The sequence below is a fragment of the Brassica oleracea genome, chromosome C8, assembly GCF_000695525.1.
Source record: "Brassica oleracea var. oleracea cultivar TO1000 chromosome C8, BOL, whole genome shotgun sequence".
In the NCBI taxonomy this organism is placed as follows: domain Eukaryota; kingdom Viridiplantae; phylum Streptophyta; class Magnoliopsida; order Brassicales; family Brassicaceae; genus Brassica; species Brassica oleracea.
In genome coordinates, this window is record NC_027755.1 from 23,885,415 (window position 1) to 23,902,291 (window position 16,877).

General features: G+C 33.2%; 2 protein-coding genes across 2 annotated transcripts; both read right to left on the bottom strand.

Moving 5' to 3' along the window:
• Positions 1–9,493: 9,493 nt before the first annotated feature.
• On the bottom strand, positions 9,494–12,151 carry LOC106308167 (uncharacterized PKHD-type hydroxylase At1g22950-like). The gene is made up of 9 exons (XM_013745301.1): positions 11,700–12,151; positions 11,535–11,582; positions 11,278–11,454; positions 11,039–11,189; positions 10,850–10,936; positions 10,645–10,763; positions 10,409–10,527; positions 10,167–10,278; positions 9,494–9,780 (listed from the first exon to the last, which is right to left on the bottom strand). Exons 1-9 carry the CDS (start codon positions 12,021–12,023, stop codon positions 9,736–9,738), a joined length of 1,182 nt encoding a protein of 393 aa, XP_013600755.1. The 5' UTR covers positions 12,024–12,151; the 3' UTR covers positions 9,494–9,735.
• A 3,351-nt stretch (positions 12,152–15,502) lies between these two features.
• LOC106310057 (ethylene-responsive transcription factor ERF069-like) lies at positions 15,503–16,357 on the bottom strand. The gene has a single exon (XM_013747250.1). It carries the CDS (start codon positions 16,182–16,184, stop codon positions 15,699–15,701), a length of 486 nt encoding a protein of 161 aa, XP_013602704.1. The 5' UTR covers positions 16,185–16,357; the 3' UTR covers positions 15,503–15,698.
• Between the last annotated feature and the right edge of the window lie 520 nt (positions 16,358–16,877).

The window sequence follows — 16,877 nt, forward strand, 5'->3', positions numbered from 1 at the left end:
TTAAGGTCACAATTTGTGAATATTAAATAGTTATGTGGAGAATAAATTAAAAACATCCAAAGAGGTTTGTATTTCTTAGAGGATCATGACGTTGATGTTAATTTAGGATTGATTCCACTAAAATATAAAAATGTCTTGTTTCTTTCCAAACATTTGATAGTCGATTACAAATTTGATTTTTTTTAAATACGTAAGTTCAATAATAAGAAGTTCGGTTGCTATCAAAGTATCCTTGGGCGAGTATCAGTTCTGGAAGATCTGGTTTTGGAAAGTACCAGTAATCGACTCAAGTTAGTTGATGGTGATATGATAAAGAAAAACATATATAGATATTACAGCGAGTTGCTCAAAAAAAAAAAAAAAACTGCAGCGTAATGAATATTAAGCCCTTCTCTGGTTGTAGAGAAATGCTTGTTTTGATCTTCCAAAGTCAACTTTTGCTGAAACGCACTAAAGTTCTTATTATACATTATAATCAAAACTGAATGAGTTGATCATATCTATTCACATGTTTAACTCATAATATACAAACGACAAAGAAAAAAAGTAGATTGTTGACTTTGGTGATAAACTTTAGATTAAACAATCGGATGGATTGATATATTAACACGCAGTGGAGAGCGCCTTCTGCATATTCCCAATATTTTCTCCCAAATACCTCATATGGCATCAGGTCCTCTCTTTGATTCTACTTTGCGGTAGAGGAAGATCAGGTGGCCCACGATATTCTTCTTCAAGCTCCTGGACACATAACAAAACAGCAGTTAGTTCTTGTCTCATTCTCACGGAAGGAACCAAGATTCGTTACCTCTTCAGTTGGCAGGCGAAACGTATCCTGTTCAGATTCTTCACCAGGTCCAACTTCCTTGTTGAAATCGAGATGCTCAGCATCAGCATCTTCCTCCTCCTTCGCTTTCGCTCTGTCAATAAATTTCGTTTGAGATGAACTATACATTGCAGGAAGTTGGGATGCCATAATTATAGCTGAAGCTGAAGCCGGTTACGGTGGGATACGAAGAGGTAGATTGATTGCTTCTAGTGAAAGGAGTGGATTAACTACGGGTAACGCGGAGTAAAGAACAGAGTTATGGATGGTGGAGACGTTATGTAGTTCGGAACGTCGCTTTAGACTTCTGTGTGTTTTCATCGTTGAGTTCGCGGCGCTAGAAGAAGACGATAGAGGGAGGAACCCTAATGCACGTGGGTTTCCAACATGTGTTTTTAACTTTGGGCTTCCGGTTTGGGGTAAATGTGCAAAATAAATAAAAGCCCAGATCATATCAATGTATTAAGAGACCCAACAGAAAACCAAAAATCGCAAACAGCTTTAGGTGTCGACACGTGTCGGCGATTGCCCCTCCCTCCATAGTGACGTGGCACAAGGAGGAGGGAGTATACCCTACTTTATTGTATAAGATATATAATAATGGTACTAACATTATTTGAGAAGTGATTTGCCACATGTCATTTCTATAATCACTTTAACAAAATAGATGTGACATGCCTATTAAAATTGATGACATGAATTATTAGTAAACATGATATTAACGATTATATTTAATGTTAATTTATATTTTTGGTACACTTTTTCGAATATGGGTAATATAACTCATACAATGTTGATTTATAATTTTGGTAAACTTTTTAAAATATGTTAATAATTCATACGTCATCATTAAAATAAATATATTAAAATCAGACATTACAAATTTTGAAATATTATTTAATCCTATCTTTTCATAATTATAAAAATTTTATTACTAAAATGTTCAAAATTTTATACATTTTTTTTAAAAAAAAATAAATTTTAATTGTAAAATCATTAGTTTCTCATATATTTATAAATTTTTATATACTGTTAAGTTTAAATAATTGATAATTATATTTTTTGTGAATTTTATACTAGTTGATTTAATATATGTAGCTAAGTGAAATATATAGAAAAATCTATCTAAGATTATAATTTTAAATATATACATATATATTCTTAAATATAATTTAACATAAACAAAAAATTTTTTATCTTAGACTTATGTTTAATTAAATCAAATTTATATTAAAATATTGGTAAAAAAATAAAATTAATAATATCAATAAAAGAAATTAATTATAATTTAAATTTAAAATTTTTTAATCCACCATTAGATATGACACCTGCTGGAACTTCTGTTTGCCAAACATGCAAGACCACTATGTAGTCTCAGCCTCCTCTCTGAGTCTCTAAGAATTTTCCAGTAACAAGAACATATATTTTTTTGCAAAAGAAAACAAGCACATACCTATCTTTTGATTCCCCAAAAGGACAACCAAATTACTAGTGTTACCTTCACGTCACAACCCAGTGACCCACATTAAGTCCAGTCTAGAGCAAAATCAATAATGCTAAAGTAATTAAAGAGCTGTTCCTCTAACAGGGAAGGACTCATAACATATACAGACAAGTCCCTCCTCGACTTATGATTATTGGACCCATACTCACTCTAAACTTCTTCCCAATAGACTGTTGAACTGGAATGAGTAAAAGACTCGACTGCATCAGCAATTGAAATTGATATTGTCCATTTTTTCTTCACCGCCTAACCAATGCTGTTTCATCGTAGATAGATATTGAGTTTTTTCTCTTGAAGCTAAACTGCTTATAGCATTTAGCTATATATCTGCAGTTGATACGAAAACGCTGAAGATTAACATTCAGACCAAGTAAATTTCAACCTTTTAACAAGATGAGTCCAGTGTAAAGTTGCAAACCTTGTCTTGGAGCCACATGGTACGATCTGCTGTAAATCTTGAATTTACTTCCAGATTCTGTGGGCGCTTGTAACAAAAAACTAGAAAAACGATACAGAATGAATACGTAGCCTATTTAGGACCTGACTAGCAGCGGTTGCGGGTGGTTGCAATTTCTATTGGTTGTAAGAGATTTGTACTGGTTATGCGGTTAGAAATTGGTGCGTTTGCGGAATATTTATGACTGGTTAACTACCAAATGCAGCAGCGGTTAAATAATTAATTAACAATATTTATATTTTATATAATTATAAAAATATCAAAAATCATAATATTATAATAAATAGAAAATTTATATTTAGAAAGTTATAGTTTTAAATTTATAAAAATTATAGAAAATATTTTTATTTTAAAATTTTATAAAATTAATTAAAATATAATAGATATATTTTGTATTTTTTTTTATAATTCCAATTTTAAAATTTTATTGAATATTTTTACCTTTGTATTTATATTGTTTTAAGAAGATTATCCTCCTACAACCGCGCACAACCGCAAACGCTAGCTGAAACCAGCTTTTGAATTTATAAGGTTTAGAGCGGTTTGAAGCGTTTTAGAGCAGTTTGAGTGATTGTTGCGTTGTTGCCAACCGCAAAAGCTGCGTTTGCGGGTGGTAGGGGAAAACCAGTCATACCCTTAGACAAATAGACTTAGAACTGTTTATAACTTTTGAACATGGACTCCTATAGTCTGGCAAAATCTTGCATAGTAATCTGAGTATTTGGTCCAGAATTTTTTGCTCGCTGTTAGGCTGCATAGGTAAACTTTCAGCTCCAGAGCCACATTTTCCCAGAATCTCTTTCCAAATTTGGGAATCAAGAAGGAATCAGTGACCTTTTTTGTCTCGTCAGCCATTTGGAAGAGTCTGTTACGGGAACTATGCAAAGCTCTTCGTGATAATTATCTAGCTGCTTAAAAAGGCAAAGACCATATAACGTTTGCAAGTATCAGATGGTAATTACAAGAACTTACGCTTCCATTGGACATAATGATAGTATTAATTATGCATAACATAAGATACATACTACTTCTAAGGTAAGGCATCCTTCACGTGCCAACGTGACATTATGCGTGAAAGAAGGAATACCTAATTCAGCATCTTCAAGTTTTGGGGTATGAACACCATAAACATTTGCTGCTTGAGAATGATAGTTATGATCAATGTTCTAAAAATCGCTAGGCGGTAACTAGGCGCTTTATAGAGGACTAGCGACTAGGCGAACTATTCGAGGCTTAGGCGAGGCATAGGCATTAGCAAATTATCGATTTATTATTATATATATATATATATATATATATATATATTATACATTTTATGACATATTTTAGTTTTAAGTATAATTACAAAATTATTGTGAAAAAATTATCAAAATTAGATATACAAAACAAAACAAATTAGACAAATTTTTAGATTTATAATAATATTATTGTTTAATTTAACATATTTAGACCAAGTTAAACCGACTTAAACTAATTTAAAAAGTTTAAACCAACTTTAATAATATAAAGAGGTATAAATCAGATTTTAAGAAAATTATTTCAGATATAACCGATTTGCCGCCTAGACACCGCCTATACTGCTTTTTAGAACTTTGGTTATGATCATATTGATTAATGCTGTCAGAACATGTCCACCCTTGAATTGGCCAGTTACACAAACTTCGAATATTAATTAGTTATGTAAATGCCTTAAAACATTATGAAGATATTTGTACATTTGATGGAAAATTCATAGTTTTCAAAGATGCATATATATATTATCAAAAAGAAAGAAAAAAATGTGGAAAGAGATAATAAAATAAGCATCACTTTAGGATACACCTGATCAATTATGTATTTTTCACGTTTTATTAAAAAATTACGAATTTATTAAAAATATGTAGTTCATGTTGGAAACATCTTTACTGAAAGTATTAGATTCCAGCAAAAATAAGCATTTTAAAGTTCCAATGACAAAATTTATAACAAATTCATCATTCTTCCCCAAACATTGCATTAAAAATAACTTATTTTTTCACTCAGAAATTAGTAATTTTCCAATTTATAATGATATAATCTATTAATTTTAACATTAATTTCAGAAACATTATATATATTAAAAATATTTATCATCATTTTTCATTCTACACACTTCTATCTATAGTTATTTTGTTAAAAAGTTACATATAAAATTTGATATTGTTTCCCCCGCGACTCGCGGGGGGTTCCAGATCCTAGTATATATAATAGAGAATATAAGGGTACCAAATATATTCTTGATGCTGAAAATAATATCAAATCATTTGTGCTAAATTCTACAGATATGTAGATCCGACTCTTAAATCAATTAGAAGTAAATATATGGTAATTTCTAGATTTTAGCCTCCCACAATAACTAACTTGACTATTCTAAATGATTTTTTTTTATTAATTAAGCATAATGAACATTAACCATATATAGAGTAATGCATCAATAAAGGTATTCTATATATTTACAACTTGACTTAATATTGTTATTTATTATTTCATCATTAGTTACAATGCAGTAATGACAAAATTTATTAACTCATAACCTTTGCCACAAATACATAAGAGAACCAACGTCGAGTTGGCCCAGTGGTAAAGGGGTTGCGGCTGTAACTTCCGCCACGCGGACTCGATTCGCGCTGGGAAGAACTATTTACAATGTTTGGGTTCCCGGCAAAGAGGTGAAAATACATAAGAGAATATTTGAAACAAACTTGTTTTCCACGATTTGCTTTCCAAAACAGATTGTTTCTTACAAACCGAAACCGGCCAGCATACCAAACTTCAGTACATTTTGGTTAAGCCTTTTGAACTGAGTCGGTTTGGCAATTAACATATCATTGGACTAAACTTATAGTGATAATCCATCTATTATAGTGTTTGGTCAAACTCAATAAACTGAAGAATAAACATTTTATTTACCTTACAAACGACCAGCAGCTCAAATGTTTGAAAATAAAGGATTTCGAATTACATTAGAGTGGTAGTGCTTACATTTATATAAGAGCTCATTATCACCTTGATACATGCAGAATATGCAGATTGTGGTAATGCTTACATTTTTTATCGATTCACACAAAAAGTTGATCTCATTGTCTCATACTCTCATTTATAATGCAATGTTTGTTCTTAACACGTAAGCATTGATATTTGTTTGGTTCATTGTGAATAAGGGCATCTCCATCCCCACTCCATAATTTACTTCAAAAATAGAGTGGAAAATGGAATATGAATAAAAAATAAAAAATCACTCTATTTATTGAGTAATCTTTTTTTTTTTGCTTTATCATTCCTCTATTTTTCACTTCATTTTGCAGTAATTATGGAGTGGGATTGGAGATACTCTAATATTGCTGGTAGTATGCATTCATATTAGGTACTATGCGTTTTGAATGTCCCTTATATTTAAAAAGGGAAGCATTACAACATATTTTTGTAGCCACGTATCATCACCACAATCATTTCTAGAATCCTCAGAAAAATATGTTGGTCCATATAAATATATAATAAGTTTTTTATTAAACTAACCATAAATTAATCATGAATGTTCTTCATTGTTTCCGTAAATAAAAATCACGGAATTACCTAATGTGGCTAAAATATATATGACAATTAATGATTTTGAATAATAAAGATTTGATAAAAAAATAGTCTAATTCTCTATCATTTTTAAAAATTTTAACTTACTAAAATAAATTAAACAACCACATTAACTATATAATAAAAATTTAGATTTTTTCGTATATATTATATTTTGAATTTTTGAAAACGACTATAAATGACTAAAATTGTTAAAAATCTCACATTTAAATTTTTGTAATCCATGTTTAAAATTTCTGTTATAACAAGATTCAAATTATTACAAAATTACATAAATAGGAAGTTTCATTTAATAAATATTATATATATGTATATTAATATTTTTTTAAAATAAATTATATACCATATAAAAATACAATATATTTTAATTTAGAAATTTGCTTTGAATTTTTTTGATAAACATTTTGAACAAATATTGACAACTTAATATTTAGATTTTAACCTTTGCATTGAATTTTTTTAAATTATAAATTACTAAAACTATTAAACATCTCACAAATTGTTTATTGTTATCAGTCATTTAAATTTTTTGTTATAAAAAAATACAAATGATCAAAAGTAATATGAGTATAAAATATTTTTAAGAGATATCAATATTAAAAATGTACTATATATCTATGTTAATATCATTTAAACTTAATTTTATACCATAAAAATAGAAAAAAGTGTTCCTATGGATTAATAGAATTTATTTATGTAGTTGCACCAATTTAATTATATACGTAATAGTTACTAAATTTTTAATTATTCAATATATAATTATTATTTCATAATATGTAAAAACATATAATATATATAAGTAATTTATATATAATATTCATCCCGCGCAAAGCGCGAATCTTAACCTAGTGATATGTAATTTTAGTTGGCAAGTGGAATCAATTAGAGATATATAAATATGCATGTGTTGCCTTTCATAGGCCAAAAAAAAAAATACAGTGATAACATTTAAGGGATACCTTATTATATGCAGCTAATATAACATTTCTTAGACCAGTGTTTTTAAAACCGGACCGGAAGCTGAACCGGAAATATTTTGGGTCACGGTTCAATATGGTTCGACCGGGTCAAACCTGGTTCAATAATATGGTTTAATATTTTTTTAGTATGTAAATATAAAAGTAATATTAGTAAATATGATGCATAGTTAAAATATAAATCAATTTTGAACATAAATATTATAAATATAAATTAGTTTCTTGTTTATATGGATGGTTTATAGATTTTTGATAGTTTTAGTGGTTTTTATTGGTTTAATAACTTTGAAATATAATCCGGCTATGTGGCCGGTTCATGGTCGAACCAATTACTAGACCAACCCGGCTATATAACCGGTTCACGGTCGAACCCGGTCCAACCATCGGGTCGGTCCGGTTTTAAAAACACTGTCTTAGACAGATTAAATTGGACTAACCTATTTTGAAATCAATTCTAATGATGACATTTCAGCAAAATTGAGATGTAATAAAATGACACATCAGCAAAATTAAATTGTAAATATTACAAAATATAAAGTTACTATTTTTAAATAGTTCTCAATTAATATATAGAGGATCAAATATTTTTCTAAGTATATGCCAATCTTTTTCCAAGTCTACAACTAAACGAATGCCACTAAAAATCAAATCATTTGCAATTGCGCAAGATTAAAACAAAAGAATACCAACTTTCACGATGTAACCATCGGCCCTGGATCTGACGGGTCGCTAGGAGTTTTGTCGGGCTGACTGAACAAGATGTCTTTGATAACCTGAACATTTTGATGGATGAGTAAAAGACTTGAGAGTGAATCTAACGGATTCATGAACCAAAACGGAATAAATAGCCATCAGACTGTTGTGTTTACTCACATGTGACATTAGTCCATGCACCTGCTCAACAGTTATCTTGGCACTATCCCGAGTTATCTTAGCGAGCGGAGGCTCCTCCTGGAAGAAAACACACATAGTTAGGCTTTTTTTTTGTTAGCAAACATTTACAGATTCATGTTGACTCTGTAAACCAGATCGATAACTCCGCATCCATGTGAACGACGAAAGACGGTTGTTTCCTAGCACTGCCTGCTAAGCTATCCGCCCGTAGGTTCTCCGTCCGGGGTACATGAACGATGTCTGAGTTGAGGAAGCTTCCTTTTAAAAGTTTGATATCTTCTAGATAACTTTCAAATGCTGGCCATTCTTCTGGTTCTGAAACCATCTTCACCAATTGAGAACAATCCGTCGCAAACGTCACCTAGAACTGCCTTAGATTCTTCATACATTCCATTGTCCAAATTAATGCCTCCACTTCCGAGTGAAGGGGTGAGAGACATGTCCTTACATTCCTTGCCCCTAATAAACCATCAAAACCCGGTAAAGTGTTATACTAGTCTTGTCCTGAAAATAGGTCTTTATATTTCCATGACCCATCTATAAAGCAAGATCGTCCTTGCGTCACTAGTTAGGCTTTAAAATCTCGTAAAACAGATTATTTTCTTATGTAAACAAAATTTCGAAAAAACGACAACAGAACTCTATAAAGCCAAGCACAGACTATTGGCAACAACTAGTTGACGGTTTTGACACATCAAACTTTAAAAAACTCTGTCGATTTTGACTAAACAAACACGCAATTGCAAAACCCTACAACTATAAAAGGTGAATCAAAATGCTGGTGCAGGTAGAGAGAGTGATTATCAGCTTATATTGAAGTAACATACAGCCTAAGTATAAAGCGCGGAATGAAAGTTCATGGTTCTGTATCTCAGACACTGTCGAGAAACATTGAGAACATAAACCTCTTTTTTCCTGTGAAGACTGAGCCAGCAGACTACTCTCGGCTTGCTCAAGCTTCTCAGCTTCATTGGTAAAGGATTACAATGATTAGTATACTAAACTACAACCTTTTGATGAAATTATTTGCAGAGGTAAATAACAAAATTGTATCAAGCTAAAGACGAGTGTAACTGACTTGATGGGCTCAAAGAAGTATTAAGGCATCAAGAATTACCAGTGGTTGCCTTAGAATGCTGAGTCTGTTAGATGCCACCAAATCTAAAAGGCGTAGCTGGTAGTGTCAGCTTTGTTTGACCAAGAGTGTGTTTTTTTTTACTCAAGCGAAGAAGTCGCATAAAACGCTTAAAGAGAGCAAAAGGTGTTTTACATCTAAGTTCTTACGGTTACACAATGCTGATAATCACTTTAACTAATCTTCCTCTCTAATGATTATTTGCCTCTCTCCCAGAAAAATGTAACAGAATACTATACCCTTGAACAAAGGGTGGTACTTTAACTGCCTCTACATACATAGCCACTGAAAATTAATACAAAGAAGATAGATTCTCCTGACATATCCCTGTTTATCTTAATGCTCGACATGCGTCTTGTCTGCACCTCTCCTCTTCAGCACCTGCAAAAACAAGAACAACATGAGGAAAGAAAAAAGGAAAACAATTGCTTGCAGCATTGATATATATATATATATATATATATATATATATATATATATATATATATATATATATATATATATATATATATATATATATATATATATATATATATATATATATATATATATATATATATATATATATATATATATATATATATATATATATATATATATATATATATATATATATATATATATATATATATATATATATATATATATATATATATATATATATATATATATATATATATATATATATATATATATATATATATATATATATATATATATATATATATATATATATATATATATATATATATATATATATATATTACCTCTACAGTAGCCTTAATTGCCGCTTGCTGCCTATTGTGTTTTTCAAGTTTGCATCCTCCGCACCAGCTTGAGAAATCTTTTTGGTATCTCTTCGCCTCTCGAAAAGTTGAGCTATACATGAGAGAGAAAGACAAAGGGAAGATAATGAAAAATTCCCTTGAACAAGTTAGATGGTTCAAGAAACATCTGATGTAGCATTTTGTAAAAACTTTAGTTAGATGGGGAATGTGAAAGGCTTTACCTTCTACACCACATAACCAAGTTCACTAGGCGTCCAGCAGTTATAGCTCTAGCACCATGGCGGTGACGTCCATGATGAAGAACGGCTTGACCAGGTACCTGTGAGTAGTCATAATTTTCCTACAGAAAAAAAAAATTAACTAAGAATCAATCTCACTAGTGATGATGATAGCTACTAAATGGCACAACATCAACTACTTGATTGATGGGTTGGTTTGGTTTGGTTTTCACTAGTACCTTGATTTCAGAATTCACATGGTTATCACATCTCACACCTCGAAAGTACAGCTCCCCACCAGAAAACTGGTTGCCCAAGCAGACATTCAAAGTAACCTCTGAATCATCCACATGGAACCCTAAAAATCAAGCAAAATCAAAAAGTTTTAGATATTCTCACCACTCCAAAATCAAACCAGACGCCTCCCCTCCCAGAAGTACTTACCAAGATCAGTATCCCTATACTTTCCATACTCAATAGCATAGCCATGGTGAGAATCCAAACCGGTTCCACAGACTTCCGGGAACAAAACTGACATAAGAAACAAAACCAAACCCATGAAGCACATACGTACATACATACATACATCAAATAAAACTTTTTGCAAACAAATCCCCAAAAATAACCAGCAACCTTGAGATATAGGACTTATGAAGTCCCCAAGCAACTTCTGGAGCATGCCGTCAAGGCCAAAATCATCGAGAACAACACCGAATTTGTTTATTGTTGTTGGTCTCATCATTGAGGATTTTGAATAATGGAACCATTTCTCCATATTTTCAACCTGTGGTGGCAATGTATATTAGTTTTAGAATCAGACAGAGAAGACAACACAACACAACACACATAAAAGGACTCAAATTTTCATAAACCTCTGCTATTAACATTTGGCAGAACTGTGGCTTTAACATATCGAAAGTGTAGATCCCAGGAGCTGCACGACCAATTATGCTTTTGAAATTCTCCTCCGATGTGTTGCTAACAGCGTCAAGAAACGAAGGGACAAAGAAGCTAACAGGGTGAAGAGTATAGAGCTCTTCATGTAGACGCTGAACATAAAAAAAAAAGGATTCAATTAGACAATGACACACAATCAAGACAAGATTGAGTAAGAAAATTAACATTTTACCTGGTAAGAAGACAAGATGTTCTGTCTGTACTCTCTATGCTTCTGAACCTGTTTTTCCCAAAATTAACGAAATGGGTTTTACAAATTCAACCTCAATTTCAATAAACAAGAAACAGAGCGAGAAAAAGGTCGAAACTTTTTCTTTTTTTTGAATAAGTAAAGTACCCGTATTCGTTCACTTTCAGGCGAGTAACGGAGGAGAAGGTCACTCATGGCACGAGCCTTTTCGATGCGAGTGGAGCTGAGAAGATTCTCTGGCAAGAACCGCTCGAGGGACCTGAACAGAGAAGGGTTGAAGTCGAGCTGCAGATCCTCATAGTGCTCCGGCTCGTGCTCTTCGTTGGGGGTTCTCCGGAGTTTCAATCTCGCGTTGAGGGTTTCTTGGGAGGCTCGCGGTTGCTGCTGATGAGGATCGGATTGTTTGGATGAAGAGCCGAGAGCCATCGATCTAAGGCGGTTTAAATTGGAATTCATGTCAGAGGAGGTCATTTCTAGGGTTTTACGTTTTTTTTGAAAGAGGAGAATGATGGTTTGTTTGGGGGGTTAGGGTTTCACCAATTGTATTAGACAAAAAAATAAAATTATGTGAAGGTAAAGAACATATATAATGGTAAAAACTCAAATGAGAATTCTGTAGAGGATAAATAGGTTTAGAAAGTAATCTATGAAAAATGGGATTGTTGGAAGGAATAAGATTTTGGTGACACGACGGATAGAGATGGAGCGTCTAAGGATAAAAACGGAATAAATGATTAGATTCGAGCAACAAAAACATATAAATACATTATATGTATAGATTTTTGTTATTATTGATTACAGTGTGATACGGTGCGGTTTATAAACATCTGAAGTCTATGTGTATAAAAAAAGATTCAGCAGTTATAATAATATAAAGAAAAAAAATTTTAATGACACGTGGATAATGATGAATTTGAGAAAGAAAAATGATGTTTCTAATTACTTTTCAAAAAATATCACACAATACATAAGCAAAATTAGTTTGTTTGATCTATGAGTTTTTGATGTGTATTTAAAATGTCTTTTTTTGTTTAGACTTATCTTCATTTGTTTGGGTTTTACTTTTTTTCTTTCCGGTTAGAAATCTATGTTTTAGTTGTGGATAGAGCTTCTGCTTGCAGTTAATTCTCTCTTAGTTGTTGGTTTCGTCGTCTTTTGAGTTGGATGTCTATGTTGCTATGAATGGTCGTAGAGATCTTTGTATTTCGAGTTATCGCCATGCATGACTGAAACTCATTTTCTTTGTTAAGTTATGCAGAATATTAACCATGTGATGGTGGTCAATTTGTAGTCACATTTTCGATTGCCAATCTGGGTTCGAAGGTATTTAACTACATTTTATCAATCTGGTCTGGTGGTATTTCGGATATAACTCTATTGGTTAGAGTCCATTTGAATATCCGGAAAAATAGTCCATCTGTAAGCTACACTTTTATTTAGGGATTAGTCGGGAATCTTTCCATAAGTCCAAAATATCAAAAAAGAAAGAAAAAAAAGTTATGCAGAAAAGTATTCTGATGGTCTCTAGAAAGATTCAAATCAAAGCGATTTGGCATGATCATGGATCCTTTACCCACACGAATCTCTTGTGTAGATCATTGTTGATCTTAATTGATTCTCCTTTGTGGTTAATTATGTCTCTGTTCTTGAATGACTAAAAAAACATAAGGAAATCTTAGCTACGGTCATACATGATTTGTTGATTGACTGACCAAACAAAATATGCAAATGTAAGAATTGATGCAACTGTAAAAATCCGAATCTAAAAGTCACCATGTATTTAAAGAAGGATAAATCATATATAGACTGCTAAGCATAGACTTGAATTCCAAAAATACCAGTAAACTTATATAATGTCCTTTCCTCCAAATGGATAAAAATAGCATATGTACAAAATGATAGAAACTTGAATATCTCTAATGTATTGAATTTTAATCATACTCTAAAATGGAATAATAAACAAAAAAATAAATATATTATTTCATTTATAAAGTAAACTTATTTTCTATTCTATTACAAAATAAAAAAAAAAATAGAACATGGTTAGAATAATTTTTTTATTTCAAACTTTATTTTTGGAGTTAGAAATGGAATGGGGTTTACATGAGGAGACAACATTCATTCTAATGTTTACCTGAAACATGCTTCAAAGTGTAGAGAGAAGCAAAGCTTGTTCACTTTAGCTTTCTTCTCAAAAATAGCCTACAATGAAGTTACGTGTGTTTCACACCTTCTCTCTTTCCCAAAATGTGTTCTCAAAGAATTAAACAATTACAAAGGAATCTTCTTTCACCCGGTGTGAACTTCCTTGCAAACAACCAATTATGTGTCTATCTTTATTCATATTCTTCTTTGCCTCTGCTGTGTACATGATAGTGCCCACACTTGCAGGTTCTATGTAAAGTAACGAGCTTCAGCAACATTGGATCGATTCCGGCCATAGCTCAGAGCTGTGTTATCCCCTGAAGAAGTTGCTGGCATTACAGTCTAGTATCACAGATACTGCACAAGTCTTGTGAGAGCTTAAGAGAATAAGCTTGTACATACCAATCAAGCTGAGCCAATGTGCATAACCCATATGCACTCAGGAACGAAAGCGGCCAGCTCCAAGAAAAAAATCTCTATCTATCATCTCTTTATAAGTAACCACCAATCTGCATGCAGTTCACCAACAATCCTTGTACGTAGTGTATCAGGTTTAATCCCTTTCCCCCAACATCTCATCATAAACAGCAGTAGCCATGGATAGATTCCCCTTCTTAACGAATCCTTTAACAAGAACCGTGTACGTCTTCAAATCAGGATCAATCTTTTGTCTTGACATTTCATCTTTCAACCGCAGAGCAGTATCCAAACCCCCTGACTCGCAAAGACCATCATCCATTAGAGGATTGTAAGTCACAACACTGGGACCGATGTTCGTTAAACAAGCCTTGTTTGCAATACCCTTCAATCAAAGGGTCAAGATGTGAGAGGGAATCCATTTCTTCGCATATCTCCATGAAACCGCATAGCTTCCTCCATTTTTTTACCATCCTAGGAGAATCCGTTGATCAGTACGTTGTATGTAACCTCGCTCCTCTTCTCTCCATCTCTGTTAAAACCTTTGTCACGTGCTGCATTGCAAATCACCAGACTTGAAACAAGAATCCAAACAAGGTGTTAAAAAGTGATAACATTAGGCATATAACTTGCTGCAAACCAAATCACCACCTTTGAAACAAGAATCAAGAATGGTGCTCACAGTGACAACACTCGGCACAATCCTATGCAAGCAACGCGTTCAATCAAAAGATCGTTGATTCCGTGCATACCCAGATCGATGCTCCTCTCGGCGACCCAATACGCTTTGCTCATCAATCCTTTCTCGGATTGGAGTGAGTGTCTGACGTGGCGTTGACAAAAACAAGGCTTTATCTCAATTGTTCTTCTTAACCGTTCCGGTTTAATCGTCACCTATCCGGTTTGGACTTTTTTGTCTGAAACCCACTGATAAAAACCGTTAAATCACCCGTTTCCCTTGGACATTTGTGACTTCAATCTTTTATCAGCTGACGTGTAATCGGGGCTCCACCAGTTGTAGTTAAAAAGTTAATTTTTATATGGTTTGGATTAATAAAATAAGTGAAAAGTGATGATTGTAACATATCAGTGTGCTGTGATGGTCTCGTGAGGCTATTCATTGTGATTTGTGAATGATCTGGCTTAGCAGCTTCGCTCTGATATGACTAAGCAGATTCACTATCACAGGATAAGGAACTTGGACAAGGTGTGGCAGTAATAACAGAGTAGCATATTGCAAGAGGATCTTTTGATCTCTAAGAAAGTACTGCATGCTTTGCTTCTCCTGTAAAATCTAACGAGGAAACTGAGACTGAACAAAGCGACAATTACATGTGTAGTTTCGAACTTAAGCCATTTCGTTGTCTCAATTTCGATCCAAATGAAAAGACTTTATAAATCAAATCCATAAAACATCAAAAATGCAACAAATAGCGATTCCAAATCTGCACAATGGAAGAAACACAAAAACCAGAATCACAGAATGAGAGATTAAAAAACTGCACATATGTTGTTATGACTTATTCACAAAGACAACTTTCAAAAGTTAAAAAAGTAAAAAAATAATCAATTCACAAAAGACGATCAGGCCTCTGCGGAGGTGCCAGCATCGGAACCTTCCTTCGCCGCCTTAGACACCACCTTAAGACCCCCGAAATTAGTCACCGCGTCAGGCCCGATCAGCTGAACCGCCGCCTTATCGTAAGCCAAAGCAGCTTCCTCCGCCGTCTCGAACGTCCCAAGCCAGACGCGAACGGGCCGTCCGTCGCGAGCTTTGCCGCACCTGATCTCCGCCGCCCATTTCCCCCACGGCCTCTGCCTCACCCCTCGGAACTTCTTATTCTTCTTCTGAAGCCTCGCCGGAATCCTGATCTTGAACCGCGTCTTCCCGCCGCGATCGCGATTGTTCTTACCGGCGGAATCGGTCGGGTCGATGACGATCTCGTTGACGCACCTCTTCCCTCGGCGTCGCGACGGCGGCGACTCGGTGTTTGTTTGCTCGTCGTCTTCGCTGCTGGAGGAATCGGTGGCTTCCGCGTCGGTGAATGATATCCTCACGATTCTCTTCATCGTCACGCCGTGAAAATTGGGATTTAACGGTGTTAGTTAGCGTTTGTGCCCGATCACTACTAAAAATGAAGGATGTGTTTTTTTTTTTATTTCATCGGAATTTTATTGGCCTTTGGCTTGTGAGATACTTCTCATCCCATTTTTAAGTCGGTTTTGAAACATAGCGACAAAAATAAACTGCAGGGTGAATATTTGTACTTACTGGTCAAGAAAAGCGTTGGGGGTGCAAATGTTCTTCTTTTAATTCGGCACGAGGATAATAGATACGTCTTGCCTAAATATATATAAAAATTATTTAAAAAATATCATATAGAAATAAAAATTTACATTATTGATCGAATTAATATTTTTGGCTTTTAAACAAAATTTTAAAAACTCTTTTGTTAATTACATAATTTGTTTACTAATGAACTAATTCCATTTTTAAAAATATTTTAGGTCAAAATTTATCGCATAAAAACCTAACGTTTAGGTCGAAAAATCTCATGCCTACTATTTGGTTACAATAAAACTATGTCAGCTCGGTTTTATATCATGATTTAGCAATTTAAAAGTTAATTATAGTTATGAAAAGTTTACGTTCACGTGCCAATCATATCTGTCTTCGATATTTTTCTTTTTTTTTTGTGTCATTTTGGTTATTGCTCGATATAAATATTGATTTTTGAGTTTATTCTAATTTCTTTCTTTTAT

Bases quoted from the DNA above. Each gene is read 5' to 3' on its own strand.
- LOC106308167 (XM_013745301.1), bottom strand. From the start codon at position 12,023: ATGACCTCCTCTGACATGAATTCCAATTTAAACCGCCTTAGATCGATG. The intron at 10,937-11,038 runs GTTGCTGGTTAT...TTCTTATGTCAG, and splicing joins CATAAGTCCTATATCTCAAG to TTTTGTTCCCGGAAGTCTGT. The intron at 10,279-10,408 runs GTAAAGCCTTTC...TCTCATGTATAG, and splicing joins TTGGTTATGTGGTGTAGAAG to CTCAACTTTTCGAGAGGCGA.
- LOC106310057 (XM_013747250.1), bottom strand. From the start codon at position 16,184: ATGAAGAGAATCGTGAGGATATCATTCACCGACGCGGAAGCCACCGAT.